Source organism: Semicossyphus pulcher, unplaced genomic scaffold (genome assembly GCF_022749685.1).
Source record: "Semicossyphus pulcher isolate SPU_LCO1_2020_fin unplaced genomic scaffold, fSemPul1.0.p SCAF_6, whole genome shotgun sequence".
Lineage (NCBI taxonomy): Eukaryota > Metazoa > Chordata > Actinopteri > Labriformes > Labridae > Semicossyphus > Semicossyphus pulcher.
Genome location: NW_027211737.1, coordinates 4686714 through 4714655, shown reverse-complemented (window position 1 = coordinate 4714655; position 27942 = coordinate 4686714). Strand labels below are relative to the sequence as shown.

Sequence of the window (27942 nt, the reverse complement as noted above, 5' to 3'; positions counted from 1 at the left end):
TTTGTTGACAGCATGTTTGGATTCATCCCTTTTAAACATGACAGAACAGTTTAAAATGTGATGAGTAGTTATATTGTGAATAAAAAGACTGTAACAAACACATTTATCTTCAGATTATATAAATATTTATTTCCTTCATGTCAGCTCTGGTACATCCTCATGCATGCTAAACAGGGTGTTACAGAAGTCATTATGTGGTCTGAAAACAGTCTGTATCAAAGGTAGCTAGTCTAGGTAGTTACTTGTTCTAGAGTTCCTTCAACAAGACGACCTGCTCGGTTTGTGTTTCGCTCCCAGCACTGGTGAACAGAAAGCAGAGATATGTAACATTTAAAAAAGGCAAACATGATGAGAGCGGTGTCTCCCCTCCGACCGAGAAGTCGTCCTCCGTCTTGTTCTCTGAGCTCAGTTTGAATAAAACAGTCTTTACAACACAGTTAAACATCTCCAGTGTTAATACTCTCTGGCATCTTTTTTACATGTAGACACTCGTGTGTGTGTGTAATGTGTGCAGGTCAAGTACAGTTTGTCATGCTCCTCCACAGTGGGCGAGCAGAGAGGCAGAGAGAGAGGGAGCAGGCTGAAGAGAGGAGCCACACAGGGCGGCTTTCCTGAGAGACGACAGCGAGAGGCCACAGGTACATCCAGGGTTCCTGCACAGGTGACCTTTACAAACATCTGAAGCTGAAGAATCATCCTGCCTGTGTTCTATAACATGATCTATGTAGTGGGGCTATATAATGGAAATTGTACAGTACAGTATTTAGGCCAGGTGAGATTAGCAGCTTCGGTGAAGGAAAAAGCAGAGAATATCCGTCAGTATGAAAAGTTAATGTTCTGTTCATTTAGTCAAGACAGGCCAACAAAACGTTATCAAGTTGAGTGTATTATTTATTCTGCACGCTGTCCACAGATTCCAATTTTAAATAAAATAATAAATACAACTTTTTCCATCTGAGTGTGACTTATGTCCTTAATTATGTTTTTATGTTCAAAAGTATAATCATTTGATAGTGATAATTAAATTAAAGAAAAATTTTGTTGAGTTTTCCCAAACTTTTATTTTGAAATCTGTCCATACACTGTATATAAGAAGTGGATGAAGCTGCCATTGTGTCACCCATCTGAAAGCTTGAGTTCAGTGACCATATTTGGACGCCAGGATGAAAACACATTTTTATGCCTTTATCCTGGTTAATAGACACCTGTCAATCAGAGGTAGCCCCTCCCTAAACCCTCCCCGGCTTTATTGTCTGTGTGACTCTAAATGGGAGCATCATAGACTAAATGAACGTCATGCTGTGTTGAAGAAGACTTGAAACTAGAGATTGAGAATTTTCTCATTAGGAAAATGTTTACTGAGGGAATAAATCAAGAGAGAAGTAGGACCATTTTACAACCAGTGGAGTCGCCCCCTGCTGGCCATTACAAAGAATGCAGGTTTAAAGCATTATCTTAAGGAAACCAAAGGGCTATGATTTGTCTGTGAAATTAATTTTAAAATTTGCTGCTTTCACATGTAAATGTATAATGATTATAAGTCCTTAATTTCTATATTTCTTTTCCCTTACTTGACCATTACTTACGTATATATTTGAACGTGGACTATTATTTAGTGTCTTAAAATAGTTGAAAATATGTTTGAGATTAATATGATGCAGATTTTTCATGACCATATGCCTTGTCATATTAAAAGTATTTATCCTCATAACATTAACTGGGTTCCCTTGATGCCTGCATGACGTCATTCATTTTATTCCAACATGGATTTTCTCTTATTTCAAGTTCTTGCAGGTGCAGACATTGTAGGATTGAAACATTGCCTGTACTGCTCTAATAACATGTCAGATGTTGTACAGATGCTCTCTGCTTTCCCCTTTGATCTACAAAACTTCTACATTTTAATTAAACACTATTTTGCACAATAACAAATATAACACATCAAATATGTTATATCGTCACTTCTTTCTGAGACACTTCCTGTCCTTTCCACACGTGCAGGAACCCTGCAGATATATAATCAGCGATATATATTTGACACAGCACTCGCAAACACACGGAGTGAGAGGTCACATCTTCCCTGTACAACACGTTAGCAGCTATTTACACATCACACAACCATGGGGACAAGCCATGTTAGTCAGATAATGTATGTACAGGAGGGACACGCTCTGTTTCAGAGGTCTACGTAAAGAAGTTTCAAATTCCTTTGAAATCATTCAACTTATATATTTTTATATATATTCATATATATATATAATTATAGCAAGTTTGCACAAGAAACTTGTAAGGACTGTAAATGCATATTGACTCTCAGGCTTCATAACACAGCATCATCAATTCATGCATAGAGGAACTAGACTGAGAACACAATGGCTACATAACATACTGATAAAGTTCACACTGCTGCACGGAGGTCAGGATGTATTAAAATCACATTTCTGTTAAAAAAATACTTGAAGGAAAGAAAAACCTGCAGCAACAGAAGGAGAATTTAGCGACAGATAAAAGTGGACGTTCATGATAATCTATCAGTTAACTAATATAAATACTTCAGGATGTCATATTCAAACTGTGAGTGTGTCACCTGACAGAAGTCCTTAACAGTTCTTTGATTATCATTTTATGAACAAAACAGAAAAAGGGAGTGAAAATATAAAAAGAACAGGATGTGGCTGTAGAATGGGAGACATTGGTCCCAGATTCAGTCGTGCTTCAAACGAGACAGCAGGCCCGTGACTGTCTTTAAATGTCCGTTCGCTCCTTCTCCTTCTCCTCCTCCTCACACTCTTCATCCAGTCTGTTATAAAGGCTGCACACTGAGCACACGAATATATGTGTACAGTGTTTGTAATGTGTGTAAATTCAACTCTTGTTACACACGAGTGCTGCATCGGAAGAGTGAAACACCTCAATGTCCAGGTTTACTTAGGAAACCTCTGAAAGTAAAGGGTGGAGTCGTCAAACAGCGGGTTCTTCACCTCCATTTCCCCCGTCTGCAGAGACACAGAGAGGGGGAAGTTTAGAGTTCATCAACAGCAACTAAATGTTTCTCTGTTTGTATTATGACTGTGTTTAAGCTGCGGATCTACAGTGCATTTAAAATGTGACAAAGCACAGTACATATGCAGAATATAGAATAACAGATATACATTTAATTAAGATATTACTGGTTTCCCAAATCAGCAATATGACTGGTTATGTGTCATCCAACATCAGTAAGGCAATCATTAGTATTGAATCATGTTATTGACTGGTTCAGGGAGGTTAGGACAACGGGGATATAAACAACGACATGTTTCAGCTACAGAACTGTCAAGTTTCAGAGAATTTCTGAGACTATTCTGATTTGTTTGACCTTTTTTCAAGTCACACTTTAAATAAGGTTTTAATTTGATAAATAAGGTTTGGTGACGCTCCATGATCTTAAAAATGGAATGAAATAGTACACCACATTGGAATTAGTAGCAGACAAAATGTGCAATGTGTAAACATCTTTAAAAGGGAAATAATGAAAAGCACAAGTGTAACTAACAGTTTAACATATCTGCACCTTTAAATGTGACATAGGACTGACTGAAAAAAGTCTCTTGGAGCCCAACAGGAAGTCAGACATTTTGGTTATACTGTGCAGTTTTGCGATGTGGAGCGATTCACAGGTGTATTTGAAGGAATAAACTTTAAGATATACCTTATGGCCTTAAAATTCAATTTACATGAAATGTACATGATGTGGTCTACAGAAGAAGGATATTTTACAAATACAAGCTTAAGGGCCGGTGTCAACTAACGCTGCTTTTTGCGCCTACAACCTCAATTTCAGAGCGCTTCTCATCAGCGCTTACGGTTGTTAGATATTAATAATAATAATATTTTCTTTTATTCAAGGATATTTTAGAAAGAAAACAAAAGGAGTGGAAGGAGGAATGAAAGGAAGCGTGTCCTGGCATTAGCAGCCACTTTACACCTGGAAATTGTACCCCTGAAAAAACCAAAGGGTTAGCTTCTCCTTCACCACCGACAAACTTGATATCTGAAGTCCCGCCCCCTTGTGGAAGAAATGTATGAAACTATGTTTTGAAACTCCATCATCAAATGCCTTGAAGTAAAGTTTTGATCTGAGTGATGAACACTATGTTCTAGGAAAACGTGTATTCTGGTAACAGTATGATGAAGAGACAAATGCTTTAAGCTATGAATAAATTATTTAGCTACTTTTTAAAAATGTACTCTGTCCTGTGTTCAGATAGAAATGTGTCGAGTGCCAGCAAACTCGAATATAACAACAAAGTGCTGACAGCAGGAAGTGACACCATTAGTTTTCCAAATAAGGTAAAGCCTATCTCTTCTGACACGGTTAGAAAATGAGCAGGGGACAGACGTAATTAAAAAAAGTTTGGTTACTAGTGTTAACAAAACAGGAGGAGCCTTAAAGAGAATATAAGATCAAGCTCTGTGAAGTTAATTCAGTCTCACGTGGGCGACGCTCAGAGTTTGTTGCTGTATTTTGTTCATCTGTACAGGAATAAACTCTCTTTGCATTAGATTCTGCCAGTCTCCATTGCCTGCCTGTCTGCCGAGCCTTTCTTTCAATACTTAGACAATATTTTTAAGAATGCTCTTAACTACGTGGTGGCAAGGGGCCCTTTTTCTGGCAAATGGCACCTTCTTAATTTTGATTGGTCTGTGACGGAGAAGTGACGTTGACGAGCGAAACAGTGTTCCAGAAGTTGAACTATTTTCCACTGAGAGCGCTGCGAGTGCAGCAGCAAAAAACAGCAGACACTGAGGGCATTTCTGCGCAGAGGACGCTGAGGGCTAAAAACATCTGAACTGCATTGGTTTTGTAAAGAAATTAGGTGCTGACGGCACAAAAAGCGCTGTCTGTGGACACAGGCCTTAAAGCAGACATAGACCAACATTACAATTCATTAGGAGTTGTGTTTGTGTCCATCTGGTGAAAGTAGGTCCAAAACAAACTCCCCTTTTTGCTCTGGTTTGGTCTCTGGCTCTTACCTACATCACTAACTTTGTCTGCTGGTTGTTTGGTGATAATTTTATATATATTTCATTTCAGATGAGCACGCTGACCTGATGATGTTAACAGTGTAAGTAAACTAAGGGTCAGACAATGCAGATTTTACTCACCGGTGCCAATCCAGGACACTCATACACTGTGAAGTCTCCGTCATCGTTCTCCTCGTCTGTTGATGCTCCTGAGTCAGGAACTTTTGGCTCGTCCCTTTGTCTGAAGAAGCCACACACACACACACACACACACACACACACACACAAACACACAAACACACACACACAGTCATAAAATATCCAGAGGATATTCACAGACTTAAAGAGACAGGGAGAGCAGGGAGGGACAACACAGACACACGTGCCCATGTCAGAGGAGGACTCACTTCTCCAGGGAGAGCATCTGCTGCTTCTGGTGCTGGTAGTGGTACATCTGAGCGCTGTGGGCCAGCTTCTTGTCCCCAGGCTGGATCACACCGAGGGGGCAGAGGGGACATGAGAAACTCAGAGGTAACCATCCACATCATGTCACATTGTTCAGTTGACATTCACTTCAAGCCGCATGTGTCCACACTGCACATGCTGCTGAAGGACACGCACGTTTGTCCTTTTGGGGTGGACTGGGGTAAACTCAAGCCCCCAAACGAAGGCTCGTTCAGGCACCATTAGCATACTGACGCACAAGCTAGCAACATGCTGGAAAACCACTGAAAACACTTATTGATTGATCCCCTAAAGGAAATATTCGGGTGGAACTCAGACTCATCATGTTTTGCAGCGATGTTTTACAGATAAATACTACAATTTTAGTGCCAATCATTTGTTAAACTCTGTATTCTTGGTATTTTCTAATTCTAATGGTAGCTGATTGCGAGGCTAACATGAACAAAACAAGAGCATTGTAAAGTACATAAAGATAAAACCACAACTAAATTGTTCTTTGATTAACAAAGACATGAGTATAACTAGTGATATAATCAATATGAACACCTAATACTAATAATCTGTCTACATGACTACAATTTCTTAAGCAGAAACAATTAAAGAATATTCGGGTTGGAGTTACAAAGTTACATAAAAATTAAAAGCTGCATAAATATGTCTGGCCACTTGGGGGCAGCAGAGCAAGCTGCAAAGACAACATGGTGAATGAGGATACAAACACTAATGAGGGAATTCACTAAGAATGAATTGTAGCCGCTGATAGCTCCATAAATTGTGTATCACTTGCTCCCTCTGTCTGCTCCGTCTCGAGGTCTGATTCACAAAGCAAAATGCACTGATTATATTCAAGCACAAACACTCTCATAAAGTTTCGCAGAGCCGTGCAGTTTGCTCTTGTTTTGTGTCTGATTGTGAAGAGGAGCTGTCTGCACCTCCTCTCTCTGCTCTCAGGCATTAACTGAGCTCCACACTGACGGAGTTCATGCTGCATGCACAGATCGATGATGAGCAGGGAGAGGAGGGGGCAGCTCTTCAACAGTTTATTGTAAAGTCCAGACTCGACAGGTGTTTTACTAGTTTCACTCTCTGTAACTCAGCTTCACTTCTTGAACAAGCCCTCAATAACTCCTGGTTCAGATATTATATTCCCCGTCCCCGTCTCCACACACGTGGACAAAGTGTGCCCGTGTGCCGGGGTTGAGCCTCGTATAGCGAGACTGATTGATGTCCCGATTATAATAATAATGACAAAATATGATTAACAGATAGGGTTGAATTGTCGTCACAATCACTGGAAACTCAGAGTGTGACAGTGTGTTATAATTCTGTATAAGGGCTTTAATCATGATTCCTCACGCCTGCCCATGTTCTCAGTGTAACTCCATATCTTTGTAACACTACAGAGATTTTCTACTCACCATATTGTCAAAGGTTTGGGCTCTCATCAGTCCGTATACAGGGTAGTTCACCTTCTGAGTCAGACGCACACTTTTCTGCAATCTAGAAAAAAAGGTTCATGCATGTTTAGTCTTATTCAAATATTACACCGTGATATAGCAGAAATGAAAAGTTATTTGAAATGATCAACTTCTCTTTTGTGATTTACGAGATCATTGTTGTGGTATGTACGGGTGACACAACTGTTTGGAACTGCAACAAAGAATTAGTGAAGAACTCCTTTAAATTATGATTTAGCCACAAATGCTAATGGAGCACAGACTGAGCAGATGTTTTTGGGAACAATTAACAGTATATTAAAGTTACATTACAGAAGTTAGAGGCTACAGTAATTAATCGACTGACATGGTTTCAATTTGTGAACCGATTTAACTTTTTCAAGCAAAAATATCAGAAATTCTCTGATTCCAATTTCTGTGTCATGCACTGAGAGCAATGTAAAGCTGGAGTCATGTTCCTCGTACGTGTTCACATACCTGGTGATTGTGTATTGTATCATTTAAATGTCTAAACTCTTACAGAAAAAAACCCCCAGAACATCTGAAGGCTTTATTGTAAAACCTTGAAAAGGAGGGAGAGGACGATTCATGCAGTCGTGTAGAAAGGGTTGTTTTTCTTTCTTACCTGACCCAACAGGCCCCGGCGATGATCAGAGCCATGGAGCCGGCCACGATGAAGACGCTGCTCATGACTGAGAAGAAATACACACAGACAGTCAGCGGGAGAGAAAACGGAGCAGATCTGTAGGTCTGAGTTAAAGAAGACATGATCCCTGACTAGAGCTCTACAGCCTGCAGCAGACTGAAGAGCTCAAAGAGGAGCTGCTGGAAATAACTGCGAGTCTGTGCTGAGTGTTGGTTACATACTGCAGCATCAACAACAAACAGCATTGATGGCAGAAATGAAGCGAGGCAGAACGAATCGACAGAAACGTATGACTTCTGTTCTGTTCAACACCGAATTAATCTGAGGTCAGTCCCAAGATGTCAGAGCATGTGCTGCCAACAGTTTTAAAAAAAGGTTATTTTACAGAACATATCTGAGTGTTCTGCAGTCAAGATGAATGTTTTTGTTTCCATGATTGAACATTAGGGCCAGTTTATGTGGATTCCTCCGGGCGGCTGCCTTGTGGGGAAATAAGATCCTGGAATTTCCCAGGATGTTTGTTCCAAAATCTGCTCCCTATGGGAAACTTCCAGAGGGGACCACGGGCCAACAGTGTGTGTGCTTATCACAGCCACATGCTAAAGTCTGACCTTCAAAAGCCAAAATCATAAAATGATTTGCTGAAATGGGTTTTTAAAGACTATTTTTCCTCTTCTCCAAGCTTCTTAATTAAAATAAGAATAATGCAGACACCTTATTTACTACTGTTGGCAGAGCGAAAAACCTTTTTTTTCCACAGACAAAATTTTAAAGAGAAGTCAAAACAGTCTACAGTGTAATCTTTAACAAAACGGCGTTGTCACCTTTGCCTCCATACAACACTTTGTGCTCAAAACCTTAAGCCTCCCACTTGCTGCCCTGGCACTCCGCCCACAAGCTCTTTTTTTAACAGCGTATCACCAGATGTACGTCAGATACTCAAAAGATTTTTTCAGCCAGGCATTTTTCAAGGAGTCCTTAAAACCACAGCAGCTAAAATGCGTCAGTGATAAATGAATATAGAGCCAATTTGAAAAGTTTTTTCTTCTTCTTAATGCTTTCGTGCAAACACCTTTTTAACTGCATCTTTGTGTGGATAACAGACACAGTGACCTGGAGCTGACCAACCGCAGGGGCACAGCCCCAGGGTCCACGTTCAGTGGGGGCCCCCTAATAAGCTATGTTTCAGCCATAGACTGTATATCTTTAGATACAGTCTGTGGTTTCAGCACTGTGGACAGCGCTGCACCTATGGCGTCACTGCATGATCTGACGCTCTCTCTCTTTTTTAGAGAGAAGAAGAAATATGACTCAAGGACTCACACGGACAATTACTCTCTGGCAGCACCCTGATCTCTTTTGTTTTCTCTCTGAACTCTGAGTCACTGCTTCCAGCATGCGCTCCCACTGTAACTCTCCGGAGCTCGTCCTACGTAAATGTCGCGGACCTACGGCCTTTCGAGTCTAGGTCCACCCCTGGTAGTGACGCATGAAAAAGTTCAGTTTTAGTATAACTGGATCTCTTTCTTCATTTGGTACAGTTGACCAGAGGAAACTGACGGACTTGAAAAGCGGGTGAGATTTTCTGCATCCGGTTAAATTGGTTCAAATTATATTATATTATAAAATAAGGAGTACTTCTTTTACCAACTGAAAATTATAAATCTGAGCAAACAAAGATCACATGAGGAGCTCCTCAAGGCTCCATTCTCAGGCCTCATTTATTCAACATGTACATGCTCCCAGTACTTAAATATGGAAAATAATATAATATTCCTTACGCAGATGACACACTACTCTACAAGACAGTGTCGCCACATGACTGAAGCCCCTTACTTTTGCTTAATTATTGCATTTAACAAGTCTTTTTTTCTACAGCAAAACACAGTTAAAACTAATGTTGTTTTTGAACCCAAAGAAGAAAGATTAAAAGTCATTGCTCATCTTGAATCTCCACACAACATTAAAGTAATGACAAACAAATGAAGCTATAAATGTTGGAGTATAAAAATACTCAGATCTGAGTTTAACAGCCGATTTAAGACAATTACAAACTCATCCTACTACCGTGTTTAAATCATGGTAGTAAAATCGACAATGGTGCGTGTGCCGCTAATGGGCTATAAGGTCATATAGCATCACTATCAGTAATAGACAAAGAAGCTTACTGATGAAGACATGGTCATTGGAGGGGTAGGGGATGATGATGGGGTCCCTTAGCAGAGCGGGGGTGTGGTTTGTGGGGGCAGTGGTGGTGGGCAGGCTGGTGAACGGGCCGCTCTGGCTTGTAGGCAGCTGTGTAGTGGATCCGTTCTGGGCAGCACCAGGCTCGCTGAGCTTGGATTCAGGTTTAGAAACATCCTGGACAGGTAGAGCTACATAAGATAAGGAATGAAGAGTTATTATGTCTGCAGGAATGTGCTGGTGAATACATACATGTAAAAAGAAGTGACACATCCTGTTACCTGGCAGCCTGGACTCAGTTCTCTGTTCACTGATGATGGCAGACAGGAAGTCGATCTCCTCGTCCAGCTCAGGGTAGGTGTTCACCTTCCCTGCAGGGACACAAACCAGAAACTTCTAACACAGAATCCAGCACTGCCTTTAAACAAACCCAAATTCATGCAAGATATAATGCAAGAAAAAAAAGACAGGATATTTATGGACTAGATTTCTTTTTACATGTAAATCTCCTAATATCCAACTTTTGGTCTCTCTCCCATGGCGTGCAGGGCCTACAAGTTAGCTAACAGTTGTGGGTTTCACTGTGGTTCTGTTATTGGCTACTCTAAACATCAATTCATATTTACATCAAGATGCTTCCTGGCTCCTGTTTTGAAAGGAAACAAGTTCATGAGCAGATCAAAAAGTAGTCAGTGATTTAGTTCAGAACCTACTGGACTTTGGGAGACAAATAGATATGCAACACAACACTCCAGAAAAGTCAGACTTATGAAAGTTCCTTTAGAGCCGCAGGAGACATGATGTAACCGTTACACAGGAAAAAAACCCAAACCAAACCCAAAGAGCAGTTAAGCAGAAATCATGTTCACAGATCTTTTAGGAGAAATAAGAAACCAGGTCAGTGGAAATAAGTCCAAAAGATGCCACTTACATAAGTTAGATAAGGAGCTAAATTTGCCATTAGCAAAGAGGGAGGGGAAAGGGCAGAGGGAGAGGGTTGTGGATCTTGCAACAGGACAGCATTTTAAAAACATATCAATATCTTCTGCTACTGATTTTTAAAAATACTTTTTTGTTTCATCACAGAGGAATGGTGGAAAAAAAGGCCCAATAATTCGTACACTGAAACAAGTCCAAAGCTGTTAAGAATAAGCAGACCTCGCAACACCTGCCTGGATGTCAGGTGTAAAATTACTGGACTACCTCTTTAAGGTAAGAGCATTAACTTCATCTTCCTGAAAAATCAAAGCTTTACTATTGTGATTCAAACCTAAATACAAAATGTAACTGGACTTGATTCGTAGCTCCGAATCAACATGACCTGGATGACTGAGCACCTTCACAGACATTTTGACCATCACAGGCTTTTCAAGTGAGTGTAGCTCTTGTTGGATCAAACACCCCAGATTAAACTGACAATCTCTAAGATTTCAGTGATGTACAGTAATGATGGGAGCACACTTCGCAATTTAACCAGATGTTTACGGTTGGCTCCCTTTGTTACGGTTGTAACTCTTGATTTTCCTGGCTGACGGTTGCTTTTCTTTTCAGACTGTTTGCTTCATCTGAGCGTCCAATTTGTTTCTTTTTCTTTAGATTTTCACTTATTTTAGAAGTTGTATCTGTAGTCATCGATCACTTGCAGAGAGCGGAAAAGCAGCCGCTTAGCTCCGCCTACCCTCTCTGGCAGACCAACCACTGCTGGGTGATAGAAAACGTGTCACTAACTGGGCGCCGCTGGGGATTTTTTCCGCAAATGTCGCCACAGACACCCAGTCTGTGATAATACTATATACTGCAAATGCAAAGGCTTTCATCAGTCCGCCATAGGCTCAGTCACCATCGTGTTACCTTATTCGGCGATAGATAGAGACTTAACAGGTGTTTATTCACATGAAAATCAAGATTAATACTTTAACCTTTTTTAACCATAAAGACCCCCAAAATACCTTCTGCCATTGAAGCGAGTTTTGTAACTGCTAACGTGTTGGCATGGAGCACTGAAGACACCAATCAAATACAACATATCCATCATTAACATTGACCAGTGAGGTAACCACGGATGGTTCTTCTTTCAGGGCAGATTTTAGACTCTCAGATCAGCAAAGAAAGACCTTTAAAATCACAGAATTCAAACAAAACCTGCACAAAGCCGTCTTATGTTTTCTTATTCATCTATTTTGATAATTTTAATGTTAAACTTTATTCAGAGAGCAATCCCCAACACAAAGTACAAACTGCTTCACAGCAAAACTAATAAAATAAAACACCAGAATTCATGAAAACAGAATAAAAATAAAAAACAGGTGGAAGACACGTTAAAGAAGACTCAGATAACAATCAGGGATTTAAAGGGTTTAAATAATATCTGGAGCCTGAAATAAATAAAAGCAGATAACGGCGCCCTCATGTGGTGATAAAAAATAACTGCAGTCTTTATTGTTATTATGTCCCCTCCACCTGCTGTGATCCTGCTGCAGAGCAACATCACACTGCCTGGGAGCTCATAACGCTGATGAGTGGGAGGAAGCCCCAGTGATGCAGTGTGTGTGTGTATGTGTATGTGTATGTAGCGCAGCTCTTTTTATATGTTGCAGAAGGAAAAATATGTGTGTTTGTGCGTAGAGGAGTGGATGCAGGTGTAAATGTCTTAAATACGTTCCTCTGTGTGTTTTTTATACATCATAGTACTATTTAGAGTGAGTGGGCGAGAAGATGTAGTGTGCTTTGTGTGTGCATGTTTGTGTGTGCGTTACTGCGTGTGGGCGGTTGGCTTGGTGCTCTGCTGTCATGCCCGGCTGCTCAAAGTGTGGGCTGAGGGCAGCGAAAGAGGGAGTGAGAGAGAGGGAGAGAGAGAGGGAGAAACAGAATCATGAATGTAAGGCATCACTGTGGCAACAGGGAGGAGGGAAAGAAAGGAGATGAGAAGAGAAACAAAGCCAGGACACCGTCTGTGTGAAGCCTCACAGAGTATTGACAGGGTCTTTGACAGCCATGATGTTAGTGGTGTGAGAGATGATCTTTACAGGATAAGTCCTGCCTCGCTCCAGCAGCAGATTAATCCAGATTTGGTGCTGTAGAGAGAATTCGGGGCAGTAGGGCGGTGAATGTGGGTCAAAAATCATTCAGGTTTCTGAGAGTTTAAAATCAGCCTCACGGGGTGACGGCGCTGATAGACTTATAAACAGTAGAGAATCAAACTGGATATTTCAATTACAAACTTTTTCCATCAAAAGACTCAATAATGAGATTCCATTAAATAAACAAGCATTGTGGAGTTGGTTGATGTGACTATTTAACTTTGATTGATGCATGAAAGCTTCACGGACGATGTCTCAGTTTTCTCTGTTCGTCCTTCTTGTTTCTCATACTGTATGTGTGACGTATTCAAACATGGCTGTTTAAGATCATTGTTGCAAGACATGTTGAAAACACTTTTCACAAAGGTCCAGCGGAACAAAAATGTGAGTGTGATCGATGCGTAGTGATTCTGAGTTGAATATAAAGTGTGCACAATTTTATTATATGTTAAAGACTGCAGTTACATTTCTGGCTGTGTGAATATCTTTGTTGGAATAAAGTTTCATTAATACTTGTTGGTATGACGGACTCATTTGTTCGGTCAGTGTTGACGTTACTGTTCCCAGTGTTTGAGTGTCCAACCAAGACTTATTTTTATTGAAAGGTCTTCCTTTAATCTCTATGTTTTATACCTGGTATTTATTTATTTATTATCCCTCAGCCATTGTTTTAAGTCGTTCCTCTTTTGTTCTGTATGTCTCCTGTTTTATTCCTACGTTGTTGTTTTTTTTGTTTTAGGTTTTGTAAAACACTTTGTAACGCAGACTTTGATAAGCACTATATAAATTATTTTTATTATTATTATTATTATAAGAAAAAAAGGACAACAGCAGTCTTGCGCTGTAATTTACAGCCAGGTTCTGATAACCCATTTATTAGCACAATATAATCAACAGTCTTTAACAGCCGATTCAACTGAGTTTATAAAGTAGTAGATTTAGCTTGTCTGCTGAACAAGCTCCACCATCACCCAGGGCATTGCTTTCTGCATTGTATGTTCAGTAACTTTTTTTTGTTACTGATGAATACAGTAATAACAACAGGATCGGACAACATATACGTTGATAGCAAAATTTCTAGTATAGGCCCAGATCAGTCTAAAAATATCAGCTGACGTATATTGGTCAGGCTTCACACTTTCAACCTCCTCTTTATGAGTGAAGCAGAATGACTGTGAGAGGAGGAGAGAGGAAGAGGTGGAGACAGGAAGATAAGGCGGCACAGTGGAGGAGGAACACAGAGAGGATGACTGTGTCTAATGAGGGACGACAAGAGCTGTGGGTTGTTCAGATGAGAAGAGGGGAGTGAGGACACGAGTCAGTCGATCAGACAGGTAAGTCCTGCTTGGCAGACACTCCTGTCTGTCTGTCTGAGGTAAAGGGAAGGTGTTAAACCCGTCTCAGGACACCTGAAGGTAAAGAAAGTAAAGAAATGTAAAGTAAACTAAGAGCAGCACTGTGAATATCTGGGGGTGTTCATATATATATATATATATATATATATGAACATATCAATACACTTGAGCAATATTGAGATAGTACGCCTGCACGGTAAGAGAAAACTCTGCGGTGGGATAACGTTGCTCAATACTGCGATAAAGATATGAAGTGCAATAAATAAACCAATATTAAAGAGTGCATATCAGCTGTGACTTTACTTTCTGTGTCTATGATCGGCTGATCGGCATGTTTTAACAATACCTGTGTTTAAATCCAAAAACACTAAGTTGACACCAGTTAATCTGGGTGGAGCAGGTAGCTGCTTGTTCTCCATCTGATGGTATGAAAGCCAGTACACCCAGGGCGACAGCTGAGAAAGCACGGCTTGTTTACATGAAATTATTTTCCTCATTCATTGCGACAAATTCAGACTTTCACGATGTGAAGTAACTACAACTACAGATGGTTTGTTGTGATTACATGAATTACAGTTTTCCTTAAATTAGATATTAAAAAATCACAATATATTACCCTGCTTATAGTATCACAATATATTGCATAATAATCACAGTGTATCAGTAACCTTTAAAGTGGCTCCACTACAGGCTAATAATAATGTCTTGGTATGATGGATGAGGTGTCACTTTTTCATTTAACTTACTTTCTAGTTTGTTCGTTTTTAGAGGGAACACGTTTTTTCTGCATGTTGAAATCTGATTAAATAATCCCTGCATCCTGATACTATCCATAGATTCTTATACAGCTCTTCAGTCTAAAATAAATTAGATTTATCAGACTGAATCAATCAAAAACCGACTGAACAAAGTGTGTTCATTTTATCGTTATATTGTTCCTTAAACCTGATCCTCTGAGACATAGTTGCTGAATCTTTCCCTGCTTTTGGACGCAGCAGCTCTGCCCTGACTCATTCTCACTTCTCCTCAGCAGAGGGAGAGCCCGACACGGAGGCAGAGACACACAAGCATCATTAGCTGTGACACACTGCTGACTGGAGAGGCTGGCGTTACCCACCGGGAGTCTCTGAAGTCGACCTTTAGTGAAGAACATGACTCATGTAGATGAAGAACACAGAGGGGCATGAACACGGATCATTCAGGGTCTGTCAGGCTGTGAAATCACACCTAATGTGTAGCTTCACGCACCCTGCTGACTGCTCATGTGGCTGTTTCTCCCATGTTAATTCATGGAGAGGCAGCTGGCTGCTCTTCTGATATTCCCCCTCATAATAACATTTAGGCCAACAATAGTCTAAAGTTAAGACTTTATTCTCTTAATATGACGACTTTATTCTGGTAATCTCTAATGGTTTTTCTTTAATGTGCCTCTAATACTCCGTAAATATTTCATAAGTGTGGTAGTAGCTATATTGTTTTGGAAATCACATTTTACCTTGAAACTAATTCATCTTTAATCTAATTATAGATATCACTTATTCCTTTTACACTTGGCACAATAATATTTAAAGTTACCTCCAGATTTCATCATTTTGAAAAAGGACTGGGAATATAGAGAAAATGTAATTTCACATTTCAGATATCAACATTTGTATTACTAATATATCCAACAGATCAACAAACCAATTCTGATATGAAGCCGAATGTAATGTACCGACATCACTGAGCATATCTACAATCCACATTTTGACACAGGACAATTCCTTTTTGTAAATCTAATTTCTATCTTCTTCTGTTCTGACTTGAGAATACATTTTACTAGTAGAATGTTCCCAAGCTACAATCGTAGTGCCGATATCTGAAATACAATTTATGATATCTGGGATTACATTCTTACTAATTACAATTTCAAGACGGCACATACATTTCTGATTTTGATTTGTCAGACCTAAATGATACCTCCAAATTAAGAGCTATTGTAGATCTCTGCTATGATCGTCAGAACTAGTAAGCATTAGGGATGGATGGGTCATTATATTCAAATATTCCAATAGTCATTCATTTCTAAAAAAATCGAAGAGTTCATGCGGATTTAACTCATCTTAAAAATATATTTTTATTTGTTTTTCCCGGTGCTTGGTTGTAATGCAGCACTACCACCAGACGGTGGCAGTAGCGCATCTGAAAGCTGTTTGCTGTCCTCTTTAAAAAACAGACGAAGAAGAAAGCATTAGTACCAGGTGCCGGTAAAGCGGGTGTAGAGCTGTGAGATTCAGAACTGGAGACAACTGCAGAGATTCTGCAGCCGTCAAAGAGTTCTGTGTGGAACTTGTTCAAAAAATAAACAAATATGAGGTCGAGAGCAAACTTTGAAAGGTAACACAATCACATCATAAGTCAGTTACTTATTGGCATGTCTCTAACCCTAACCCTGACACTGACAATGTGGTGGTAGCTACTTGTCAATCACAGGTAACCACGCCCAAAAGAAAGCCCTCCTTCACTGTGACTCTAAGTGGGAGCATCACTGACTCAATGAACATCATGCTGTGTTGAAGAAAACTTGAAACTAGAAACTAAGACCATGAACTCATTAGGAAAATGTTTACTGAGGGAATAAATCAGGAGAGAAGGAGGACCATTTTCTCATAGGCTGTGTCCGAAACCGCATACTAACGTACTGCCTACTACATACTCAAACAGTATGTACTGCATACTGCCTACTAACCTGACTATTAGGATGCCGGTGGCATCATACTCAGATTTGTCTGTTTGATCTCCGGTCCATCTCCGCCATAGTAGAAGCTGAATAGCCGCAATGCATTTTGGGGCGGTTGAGTACAACCAGTGAGCTCCCATCTCATACTCAAATATCGGGCCGATCTAGTATACATCCGGGCATTTCTCGCATACACAAAATTGCATACTATGAGATGGGAACGCACGACATACTCAATTTTACGTCACGGTTAGTATGATTAGTATGATGGTATTATAGTATGCGGTTTCGGACGCACCGATAGACTTCAATATAATCACACTTCTTTTACAACCAGTGTAGTCGCCCTCTGCTGGACATTAGAAAGATTGAGGTTTAAGGCACTTCTGCACTCGATTCACTTTCCAAGAGCCCACGTCCACTTCTTACACACAGTCTTTGTGATTAAAAAACCTCCACCCACCTTTAACGGGCTTAGCAGAGTGAGGCGTGTGCCTCCTCTTCACCACGCAGCGCCCATGGGAGTTCTCCACCAGTGGATGGAGGCAGGGCCCGCAGTGCGAGCCCCCCGGCTGGCAGAAGTGTCGTCCTGCTCGGGCACAGTCTAAACTCCGAGGGCACAGGTGAGAGCCTGCGGAGAGAGACATGAAACAATTCATTTCATTTTTGTTTTAATGTTTTCAGTATTTCTTTCTAAACGTAGTTTTGAGCTGTAGTGTACAGGTGTGTACAGGTAAATCAAAGCAGTAGTAATATTATCTATCCATCTCACTTTAATACCTTCATGTAAACAACAATAAAGTGGTAATGACTTCTGTCAGTTGTAAAACATGATTATTATTATCCTCCATTTTAACCTGACATTACTCTCGCTGAGGAGAACTGCTCTGCTGCATGCGCTGCACCTCAGGGAGTATCAGTTGCACTCGTTGTTTTGGTGTGACAGTGCAGACATTTTCTTTTCACCGTGCTCTCTCAGTGAGAAGAAGATATCTGAGCGCAGAATCAGCGAGCAGAGCAGATTATTACTGCAGGGCCTCTGGACGAGCTCCTAATGCCACGGGGGGAAATAATTAGGGCCGACTATCAATATTAACCCCTTTAGCTTCATCGTCAGAGCCGCTCCAGTCTCTGCTACAGAGAACACAGACACCGGTTGCCGGGGCGACTGCCATGGCAACCGAGGAGGTGTGACATCATCAGGGGGGTGAGTCACCGCACAGATGCAGAAGTCGAGGATGGACGGTTTGTCTCAGGCTGGAGAGTCGGGCAGAAGGAGGATAAATGCAAGATGAAAACTGAACATGTGGAAGGATGCAAGAATAATGTGCAACAAGAGTGCAAAGCCCGGCAGCATTCACAGATATTTACAGACATGTTTGAGAACTTGACAGTTTAAAAACAGTAAATCCTACACAGTGAAATGAGCCATGTTTCTGTCTTTTAACAGAACTGTAGGTGCTTGTGTTTATAAAACGATCCCTGCTTGCACTATGATTAAAACCTCCACTGAAGCTTCTATCAAATGTACAACACATTCATACTCACAATGCCCGGCCCTCGGAGACTACAACAGCAGTGACTAATCTATGCAAAGCTTTACAACTGGCTGATGGAAAGCAGAATGCACTGGAACAAAAAGCTCTCCTGTTTCTCTCAGCCTCAGGTCAGACCACAGGCGTATACAGAACCACATTCAAAGACAAGAAAAATACAGGACAGACAGTGGAGTCCACATGTCTGACACCTTTTTCATGCTAGCCTGGAAATAATCAGAAAGTGTAAGGATCTGGTAACATCAAATAAAGGTTTGAAGCTGTAAAATAAAGGATAAACGTTACCACATTTACCAGGTCAGCAATCAAATGTTCAACTCCTTTGCACAGCAGGTCAGAGTTTCTTCAGTTGTATTACTTTCACTGAAGCAGCGTTCAGATGACACGTCGATGGGCTTCATTTGAAGGCTTGGTCACGTAACTGATCTTGCAGCTTGCAGAGTTCACCTGTTATAAAACGCCTTATATTTCCAGCAGGTCATTGCTTACAAAGTAGCAACGTGGTCGTTGGACACATGGCATCATAACTAAGTTATAATGTCTGAAGTCAAGAGAGGACCTAGAAATCGTGCAGAAACTAAAATATTTATTCTAAATTGAACATGTTAAATCCTCAAAGTCTGATTATGATCTTGATTTCCACGTGGTCTCAGACGTTTGGATCCAGCTGTTTGTCTTAACAATACTTTGCATCCATGATACAGCAGATACATAAGCACTAGTATGAATACTAGAAGAAGCACTTGAACAAGTCTGCACTATAAGAAAACACTTGTATAGTTGGGGTGTAAATAAGTTGGATTATTTATAGTACTGATTTAATAGCCTGATAATTATCCTTCAAATTTCACTTTATTATTCAGTCTGACATGTTCACATATGAACAGGTCTAAGCACCATCTTTCATAAACCCTGAAAAGTCACACCCTGACAGGAGATTTTGTGTCACTCTGCACACATAATGAAGAGAAACCTGTGTGCTGTATAAAAGAACCCTGTACTGTGTAACCGTCTCTCTGTTTGAACCTGTCGCACAATGAGAAGAAAAACTCTCGAGTGAATTCAGAACTCTTTCTGCTTTGAATAAATCCACATTCAAATGAAAGTGACTGCAGAGCAGCTTTATCGAGGCTCTTTGAAAAGTGCATTAGAGAAAGTATTCTGTTTTTACTCTGTGAGCAGCAGCGACATTCCCTCACTGTCAAACACCCTCATGTAACGTCACAGTTTCCTAGCAACCTCCCGTGTTTGATCAAAGAAAATTCTCTTTTCTCTCCACGTCGTCTCGCTGCTGGACTGAACGTCCTGTCCTCAAATGTTCTTCATGTTTTTTTAAAGGCCAGTGCTGCTGCATGAACTTCACGTATTTCATATCTGACTCCTGCAGGTTCAGACGGTCAGCAGTGCAGGCAGGAAGGAGTTTCTTAAAGCAGCATGTTGGAAAGCTTCAGCATTCACATTGTCTTAGATTTAAACACGTATCACATGATTCCACTGGTTATGCAATGTTTACTCTGCAGAATTCACTTTATCATATCGCTGTGCTACACACCGTGTGTTAACAACCTGGTACTTTTTTCTGTGCAAAACGGATCCATTTATCAGGAAGTGAAAGGTGTACACAGTCTATACATATGTACTGTCTTTATTATTCTATTTATTGTCAGTATCTCCTGTGCATTTTTTTTCTTTTGAACTGTGAAACAATCTCATGTCTTAAACCGGTTTCTTTGGAGCTCCTGAAGCTGAACTGCTCCACATGCTAACGATGATCAAGCAGCAACATGAAAAGAATTATAAGTCTCGACACAAATGTTGCGCTAACAGCTTGTTCTGCTGCCACCAAGAAGCAAAAACTAAATAAATGCAGCTTTAATTTTTGAAAAATCTGTTAGAGGATAAAAGAAAAGAGAATAATGTTTTGGACATATTTGGCTAAATTGATCTCAGGGTTGGCTACTGAAGTTCCTACTAAATGTCATCAATACTATTCACAGTCAATTAGTGCCAAATTTTAGCACCCGAGATTGCATCAAGAAACCACGAACGTAATTAAAGTTACATAAGTTGCTTATTTATTATAACCCACACCACTTTAAACATAACCAAGGAGTTTTGTGGCCACGTGTTCATGTGTTTCCCTCAAAATAACTTTTACGACAGGTACGACAACTAGTCACTAATCTCGGAACCACTTTTGCGGGTCGTATTAGAGAGGAAGGCTTCTGTGGTCGCACAGGATGGAGGAATTTTTCACGCTATTTCCTCTTATAGACAAACCCTCAAAAAATTGGGATTTATTTTTTAAAGCTGAAATTATATTACAGAGACAGTTACGTACTAAGAAATGTACCTATTTCCAGGAATATGTTATGTGAACATTTATCAACATTCAGGGGAGGGGTCCATCCTGATAAAAAAACAGACTTGTTATCTGTCAGGCTTGCTCTCTTTGCGTCTGACCTTCTTATGATTCTGAAAAGGGTCAGCATCACCTGAAGAAGACCTATCTGCCTTCAAACTAGGTCTTAACGATTCACAGAGACACTTATTATACAAGAGATTCTAATTATACTGCTTCTATTCCTGCAGTAGCTCCATCATCTGTGGCTTCAGGTTGAGGTTCACAGGAAGGGCTCTGAAAATAGAAGCTACTACAAAATTCAGAGGGAGAAATAGACACCTTATTAAAGCAAGTCACAGCACTTTGATAAATCATCATCCCCAGCCTGTATCTGAGTCACTCTTCATCTTCATAACAGCTCGCTGAGAGTCACTGCACGGAGATGATGAAGTGTATTTAAATGAATCATCATTGTTACTGTACACTGCTGCCTACTGAACCAGTTAAGCATAACAGTGTCTCATGTCCAGCCTGCCTTCTTGCATTCAAACTGATCCGTGTGGAGTCACGAGAAGTTTCATCTGAAGCTTTTTCCATATTCCTGCTGTCCTGAGGTGGCGATGTTCAGCAGAATCAAAATCCCATCACAGAGATGTAAATGTTTGTTCACACAGCCCAAGCAGGGTGCAGCGTTATAGAGCAGTTGCATGGTGAGCGTGAGGACACAACCACTGACACCACGCACATTGTTCCTTTAAAAAAAGCATGTATGGTCCTCGTGTTGTCCCTGTTAGATGGAAAAGGCTGATACACGACCATGTTGTCTGAGTTCAGAGCTGTGATGGGCTTATTGTCAGTCAATGACTAATGTCTGAACTCACATGGAGAGAGGATCCCTGCTAATAGGTGAGACACGTGGAAAGTTAAGAGGGTCACTCTGCTTGTTAGAGGAGGATTCTGATCCAGGTCCCAGCCTCACACTGCTGTGTGTGATGTTCACCATGGGAAATATTCTTCATCTGATCACTTTGTAAATAATTCTTATGTATATACCTTTTTGCATCGTACTTTATTCGTGCATTTAACTTTATTCTGGCATTTATATTTAAATCACCATAGATCCACTTCTCAGCATTGAATCTTTATCTTTATCTCTTGTATACGAAGCAAATATTTTACTTTTTATTTTACTTTTTATGCCATATATTTTTCTATGCTTCTCTGTGTCAGAGCAACTGTAACGCCCAAATTTCCCACAGGGGATAAATAAAGTATTTCTGATCCTGATTTCCAAGAGTCAGACGGAAACAGTGATGTTGATCAACGTGGTCAGCACGAAGACGTAAAGTCAATAGCCTAGCTTCTGAAGACTGAAGAGCGAGCTTTGCTTTCTATAAAGAATGGAGGTTGTTAGCCAATCATTTTTTAAAGATGACTTGTTTGGCCTTCTGCCTCATTAGACAGCACAGCTGAAGACAGTCAGGAGACATGGGGAAGAGAGAGTGAGGATGACATGCACCGAAGGCCGGCGAGTCGGAGTCCAGCCTGCGGCCAATTTATTGAGGACTTTGACTCTGGGGTGCCTCCTCCATTGACTGAGCTTAACTGGCGCCCTTCAGCCGATCATTCTGTAAGCCTGGGAGATGTTGGCCAGGCCCAGCTTAGAATAAAGACTGGGAGATTTTAGCTGCGTTTAGAATAAAGACTGGAAGTTATGAGTGTAGTTTCACATAATGACTGGAAGTCGTTTGATTAACTTTCGCAAGTTCCAAACTTTCTAATGAGACTGGTAGTCATTGCCCTAGCTTAGCATAAAGCCTAGAAGTCGTCAGCCTAGCTTAGTTGAGTCCTTAGCCTAGGGGCCCTGCACAGTACAAAGACCGGATGCAGAGAGAAACAACCAGCCCAGTTCTCTAAACTAAACTCTAAAGTGAACTTCTGAACATGTTGAATCCTTCCTGTTAAATCTTTACACAAACTGAAATTAAAAATGCCACAGTGCGGTTTAAAGGAGAGTAATGTGCTTGAACTATTGCTAACAGTGCAGCGACCGGCCAGCTATTCTGTGCAGAGTCTCCAGCTGTACTTCAGGATGCCAGGTATGGACGGGTATAGGCACGATAGTACCAAACCTGGCATGCTTACTGCAATGGGAGGAGGATTGTATGTTGGTCGCCAAGAATAATTTACGTTTCTGTTAAAAAGAAGAACACTGATGCTCTCATCGCTACAGTTGTTTTACAAGAGGTCAAAGATACGCAGGACTGAACGGATTAATATTCATGTCTGCAAATCAGCACTCGTGCAGGGCTACTTTAAGTGAATTAGCTGTATTAAATCTCTGTAGGATCTCTAGTGAGCCAATACAACTAATGCAGCTACAGCAGAAATATACAGACTGAGAGAGACATAAAGCATCGGTGCTTTACTGCACTTCGGTTCAAAACGGGCCAACAGCAAAGACTCTAAATATCCAACGAGACCAGCTCTCACACACACACACACACACACACACACACACACACACACACACACACACACACACACACACACACACACACACACACACACACACACACACACACACACACACACGTGAAACACTACAAACTGAATCCCATATCTTTTCACAATAACTTTCTCATATCTCATATTTTTCATCTTATGAGTTTACCATTTGCACAAACTTGCGCAAAAGGCCGTCTGTTAAGCAGCCTTATCTTGTTGTACAGACGCAGAGCATCCTGGAGAGCGAGCCTGCAGCAGCTGTGCCCCCTTCACACAAACACAGGCCCTAATCAGGTTATGTGTGGTTTAATAGCCTGAGTGGGAGCCTGGTTTCAGCTCATCAGGGACCGCAGCCAAGCCTGAGGCCTAAACCTCCACCTCCAAACCCTGCTGCACTGCATGACCTGAATGTTTAAAAAGACTGAGCAGGACTCGTCTCTGGAGACTGTGCTGGTCCTCATGACGAGAACTCACAAGCCCCAAATCCCTCATGTGTCTCCTGTTGATTAAAGCTCATAAAGGGGTTATGCAGCCAGGTTATATTCATATCCACCATTTCTATAAGCCCTTTCTCACTGAAGCTCTTTCCCTACAGAGACAGTTGCCATAGCGCTCCATTGTTGCGTGAAACTATTAAAACTCATCAATGAGTCACACTGTTACACAAGGTGACATGTTTCATGACCATGAACACATCCTGCAGATTAGTTTGACTTCATACAACATACTCTGTCTTTTTCACCAATTACTCAGAAAATGTGTAGAAATCCACCTCAGAAAATAGTCCCACATTAATTCACTATTTCTTCATCTTTGAGCAACATTTGATAAAAACAGCAGAGAGCAGCTGTTCTTGGATCCTTTAAAAGTTAAACTAGGCAAACAGCCACCTTAACGGCACCCATTGGTTGTGACTATCATTTAGCTCAAGCAGATGTCATCCATGATAGCTGTGATATTAATAAGGGTGCTAATTTTAGCTTCAGAAAAAAACAAAAACAGGCTGTAAACAGAATGTATTCACTTGGTAGGCAACAACCAAACGCTGAACGAGAAGTTTCACCACATACGACACTGATTGTTCACTGCAGCAGTTTTTTCCTGTGCTGTGAGTTCACGAGCAAATATGTTTTCAGATTTGAGTTCTAATTAAAGGATGGAGAAAATAAAGTGTGTCGTATAGAGAAACGTATGAATGTAAAATAGCATTTCTTTAAATTGTAAATACAAAAGTGAAACAACATCACATGTCAAAGTAAAAGTGTGATAAGGTGTTCAAAATGGATTATTTATCCGAGTGAAATATATATATTTTTTTACATCAAACAACTTTTCCAGGGATTTCACGTTCACAGAAAATGTCATAAAGACAAGTAAGCCTCTCCTCACTGAATGTGATGTCACAGTTGCTGTTAGCATGGCCACAGTTAGCTCCGGTGAAAGTCTGAAGAAATGGATCGCTCTTAGCTGCTTGCTAGCGTGCAAAGCTAACCCAGCTCATGCTTCGTTGTGATGCACTGCTAATAACACAAACCACAGCACACACAGGGCAGCTGTGGACAGAATGCACCTCTGTTTCTGCGCCATCATTTTAGCTTTCTTCCTGTAAACGTCCACCAGGAGCATGCTGAGAAATAATCTCAACAGGAATCTAGTTGCAGTCTTATAAATAGTGACCCTGTAGGATACCTGAATGTTTTCAGACCTGAGAGGGTGTCAGACTTCAGTCATTTCAAAGTCGTCTAATGCAGAGTCAGAGCACATACAGAACGTCTACCCTGTCTCTGTTCCTTACAGTTTTACAGCACAGAGCAGTCTGTCTCTGGCTTTACTCCTAGCTTATCACAACAAGACAATGTTAGTTAAGACAGTTTCATTGAGATTAACATGAATCTGTCCTCTAACACATTTGCTTAAAAAGACCCAAACAAAAAGCCGGCTCAGCCATCAGAATCAAAGGCTTTAAGAGCAAACCCTGGCCTGGCCTGGTGCTGGATTTCTTTCACACCAGAAGTCCAATTACAAATCTGCATAAAGGTCAAAGCAGTCTAAATGTTGGCTGACCAGGTCAGAGACACAGACAGTGTCTGTGACGGTTAGTGTCTGACAGATGAACCTGCTTTACATTATTTTTCACTTAACTATTTTACATCAAATTAAACCTCAAACATCTTTCATTTGATTAGGTTTTAATGAAAAAACAATTTCTCTGTTGAACAGAAAATGTTGCTTTTTATACTTTATGCAATTCTGCTTCGGTCGAATGAATTTACGTCCACGTTACCCTCATTCATGTCATAAGCCCCACCGTGAGGAGTCATGAAGTAGTGACGCGGTCCAAATTGCAGAGAAATCTGTTCAAAGTGTCATATATTTGTAAATAGCCTATCGATATTTGTTTTGTAGGAGTCAGGAAGACGATATACTGTATTGCTGTATCAATATTTTGTCCCAGCCCTATTCAGGAGGGACATGTTGCAAACACAGGTTGTGTAAAACATGCAGAACAGTAGACTGCCAATAGACACTCTTTAATATGTATTTAGTTAGCCCTTCATGTAATTATAGTAATATTAAACGCACATTGCAAAGTTTTCTCACATAGTGCACGCCTGGTCCGGGCCCAGTTTAACATGTGGTCTTATTGTGTGTCATTCAGGACTGTCACTACACGATCAGGCTGTGTCCCCCTGCAGCTGAGTCGTACAGTATTGTCACATGATGGTCTGCATGCTGGTGCTGAGCTGAAATATGAAGTGAGTACGTTCACGTTACTTTGTATCAGACAAACCAAAGCAGCATGAGTGCATCTGCATCACAATGTGGTGACTTCACAGCCGCTTTCAAAAATCACTCCGAGTGTTTCTCAGAATAAACCGTGACGTTGGTGACGGAGGACTCTTCAGCTCTGACAGCAGGAATGTGTTTGTGAGGACAGGCAGACCACAGCCGACACCTCTGCCACGAGTACTGAGGGTAAGACTCCAGCTCTGAAACACGTCTGCTTCCAGACACGTCTCTGACTCTGAATCAGCCGTATCCCTCCTCACTGCCTCTGGTCACTTCTAGGGGTGGGACCAAATATTGATACAGCAATATTTGTCCAATATATTCCAATATATTCCTGACTCGTGCAATAGAATTATGGACAGGCTGTCACCAAATATCGATATTTTAATTTACAAATATACAACGCTCTAAAAAGATCCAAGAAGAAGAAGACGACAGCAGGATGATGTCGGACAGCGGTGGAAAAGAGTTAAGAGATGCACCAGCCACTTTCAAATCCAAAGTCCTGATTTCTTCAGTTCTTCAGTTCTGACTGAAAACACCTTCATTGTTTCATCTCAGTTTGTGTCAAAATCTGTGAAACTGAAACCAAATTGCAGTGAATAAATACATTAATCCTGCACTTTAGCTTTTAAGGGGCATTTTGTATTCTTCAGGTAATCAGATATCGTGATGTCTCATTATATGATTGTCTTGCAATATATCAATTATCTAAGAATCGCTGTATCGTGATATTATCGTTATCATGGCCACGTGTTGCGAGTAACATAAGTTAAGCGATAAGCGATTCCCACCCATAGTCATTTCTGTCGTTGCTCTCCCAGACGGATGAAAAGTACCCGTCACTGGGTGGAACAGCTGAGTCACATTCTGTATTATCATATATTAAATCCTCCATCATTACTCTGAATGTTTGTTTATACATAACTTTAAAGACATTCACAAAATACAGTCAAGAAAGTCTGAATATCGTAAAACTTATCGTAAATCTCATTAATCTCTCTTCCGACAGTCTGATAAAACTAACAAGAGCTTTCAAACCAGTGCATCCTTAGCTGAATCAATAAACTGATTAATCCATCAGAAGAAAACGATCTGACAAAACACACATTTTGAGGACATCGGAAACTGTTATGGACACTTTTCACCATTTAAAATATCTCACCATGTGTTAATCGAGACAATCATTTCCATCTTGAGCTTGCTGCAGCCTCAGATAACTCTGTGCTTCCCCCCATAAACTGATTAATGATTCAGTGCATTTAAAGGTCATAGACTATGAAAAACACAATCAATATTTCCCAGAGGAAAAAGTTTTCCCAGCGAAATGAGACAAAACAAAAACATTTCCCGTTTCCAGTGATCACAACTGTAATAGCTGACTTCACTAATCCTTCAGGCTTTCTACCTATCATTACATCTTTGAAAAATCACCACTGAATACACGGAGGTCATTTTAGTGTCAGACACACTGAAGGTCCCTCAGAGAACACCGACACACAGAAAGCAGCCAAACCACAGCAGGTGATGAGCACCTGAGGTCACTTCCTGACAGAGGACCAACCTCGCGACAAACACACTCACACCATCATCGTTTCATCTCAGGTACAACGTGCACATTTAAACAGCAGCCTATGTGTGAGTGTAAGCAGCAGCTCCTCACCTGTCAGGCAAGAGCTCAGCGCACACAGGGCCGCAAACACCGCAGCCTGGCCGAGCAGCGGGGCTCGCATCCTGGGCACAGACACGGACACCGACCGAAGGAGCAGCAGGAGGAGGAAGAGGAGGAGGCGAGGGGGAGTCGGTGCTGATCATTCCCCCATCCCCTGAA

The 27942-nt window shown here is 40.8% G+C and overlaps 1 protein-coding gene across 1 annotated transcript; it reads right to left on the bottom strand.

Annotated features, from left to right (window-relative positions):
• Positions 1-108: 108 nt before the first annotated feature.
• On the bottom strand, positions 109-27857 carry npdc1b (neural proliferation, differentiation and control, 1b). Its single transcript, XM_069682256.1, has 9 exons — positions 27775-27857; positions 17377-17544; positions 10041-10130; positions 9744-9950; positions 7555-7621; positions 6891-6972; positions 5415-5494; positions 5149-5248; positions 109-2996 (listed from the first exon to the last, which is right to left on the bottom strand). Exons 1-9 carry the CDS (start codon positions 27842-27844, stop codon positions 2925-2927), a joined length of 936 nt encoding a protein of 311 aa, XP_069538357.1. The 5' UTR covers positions 27845-27857; the 3' UTR covers positions 109-2924.
• Between the last annotated feature and the right edge of the window lie 85 nt (positions 27858-27942).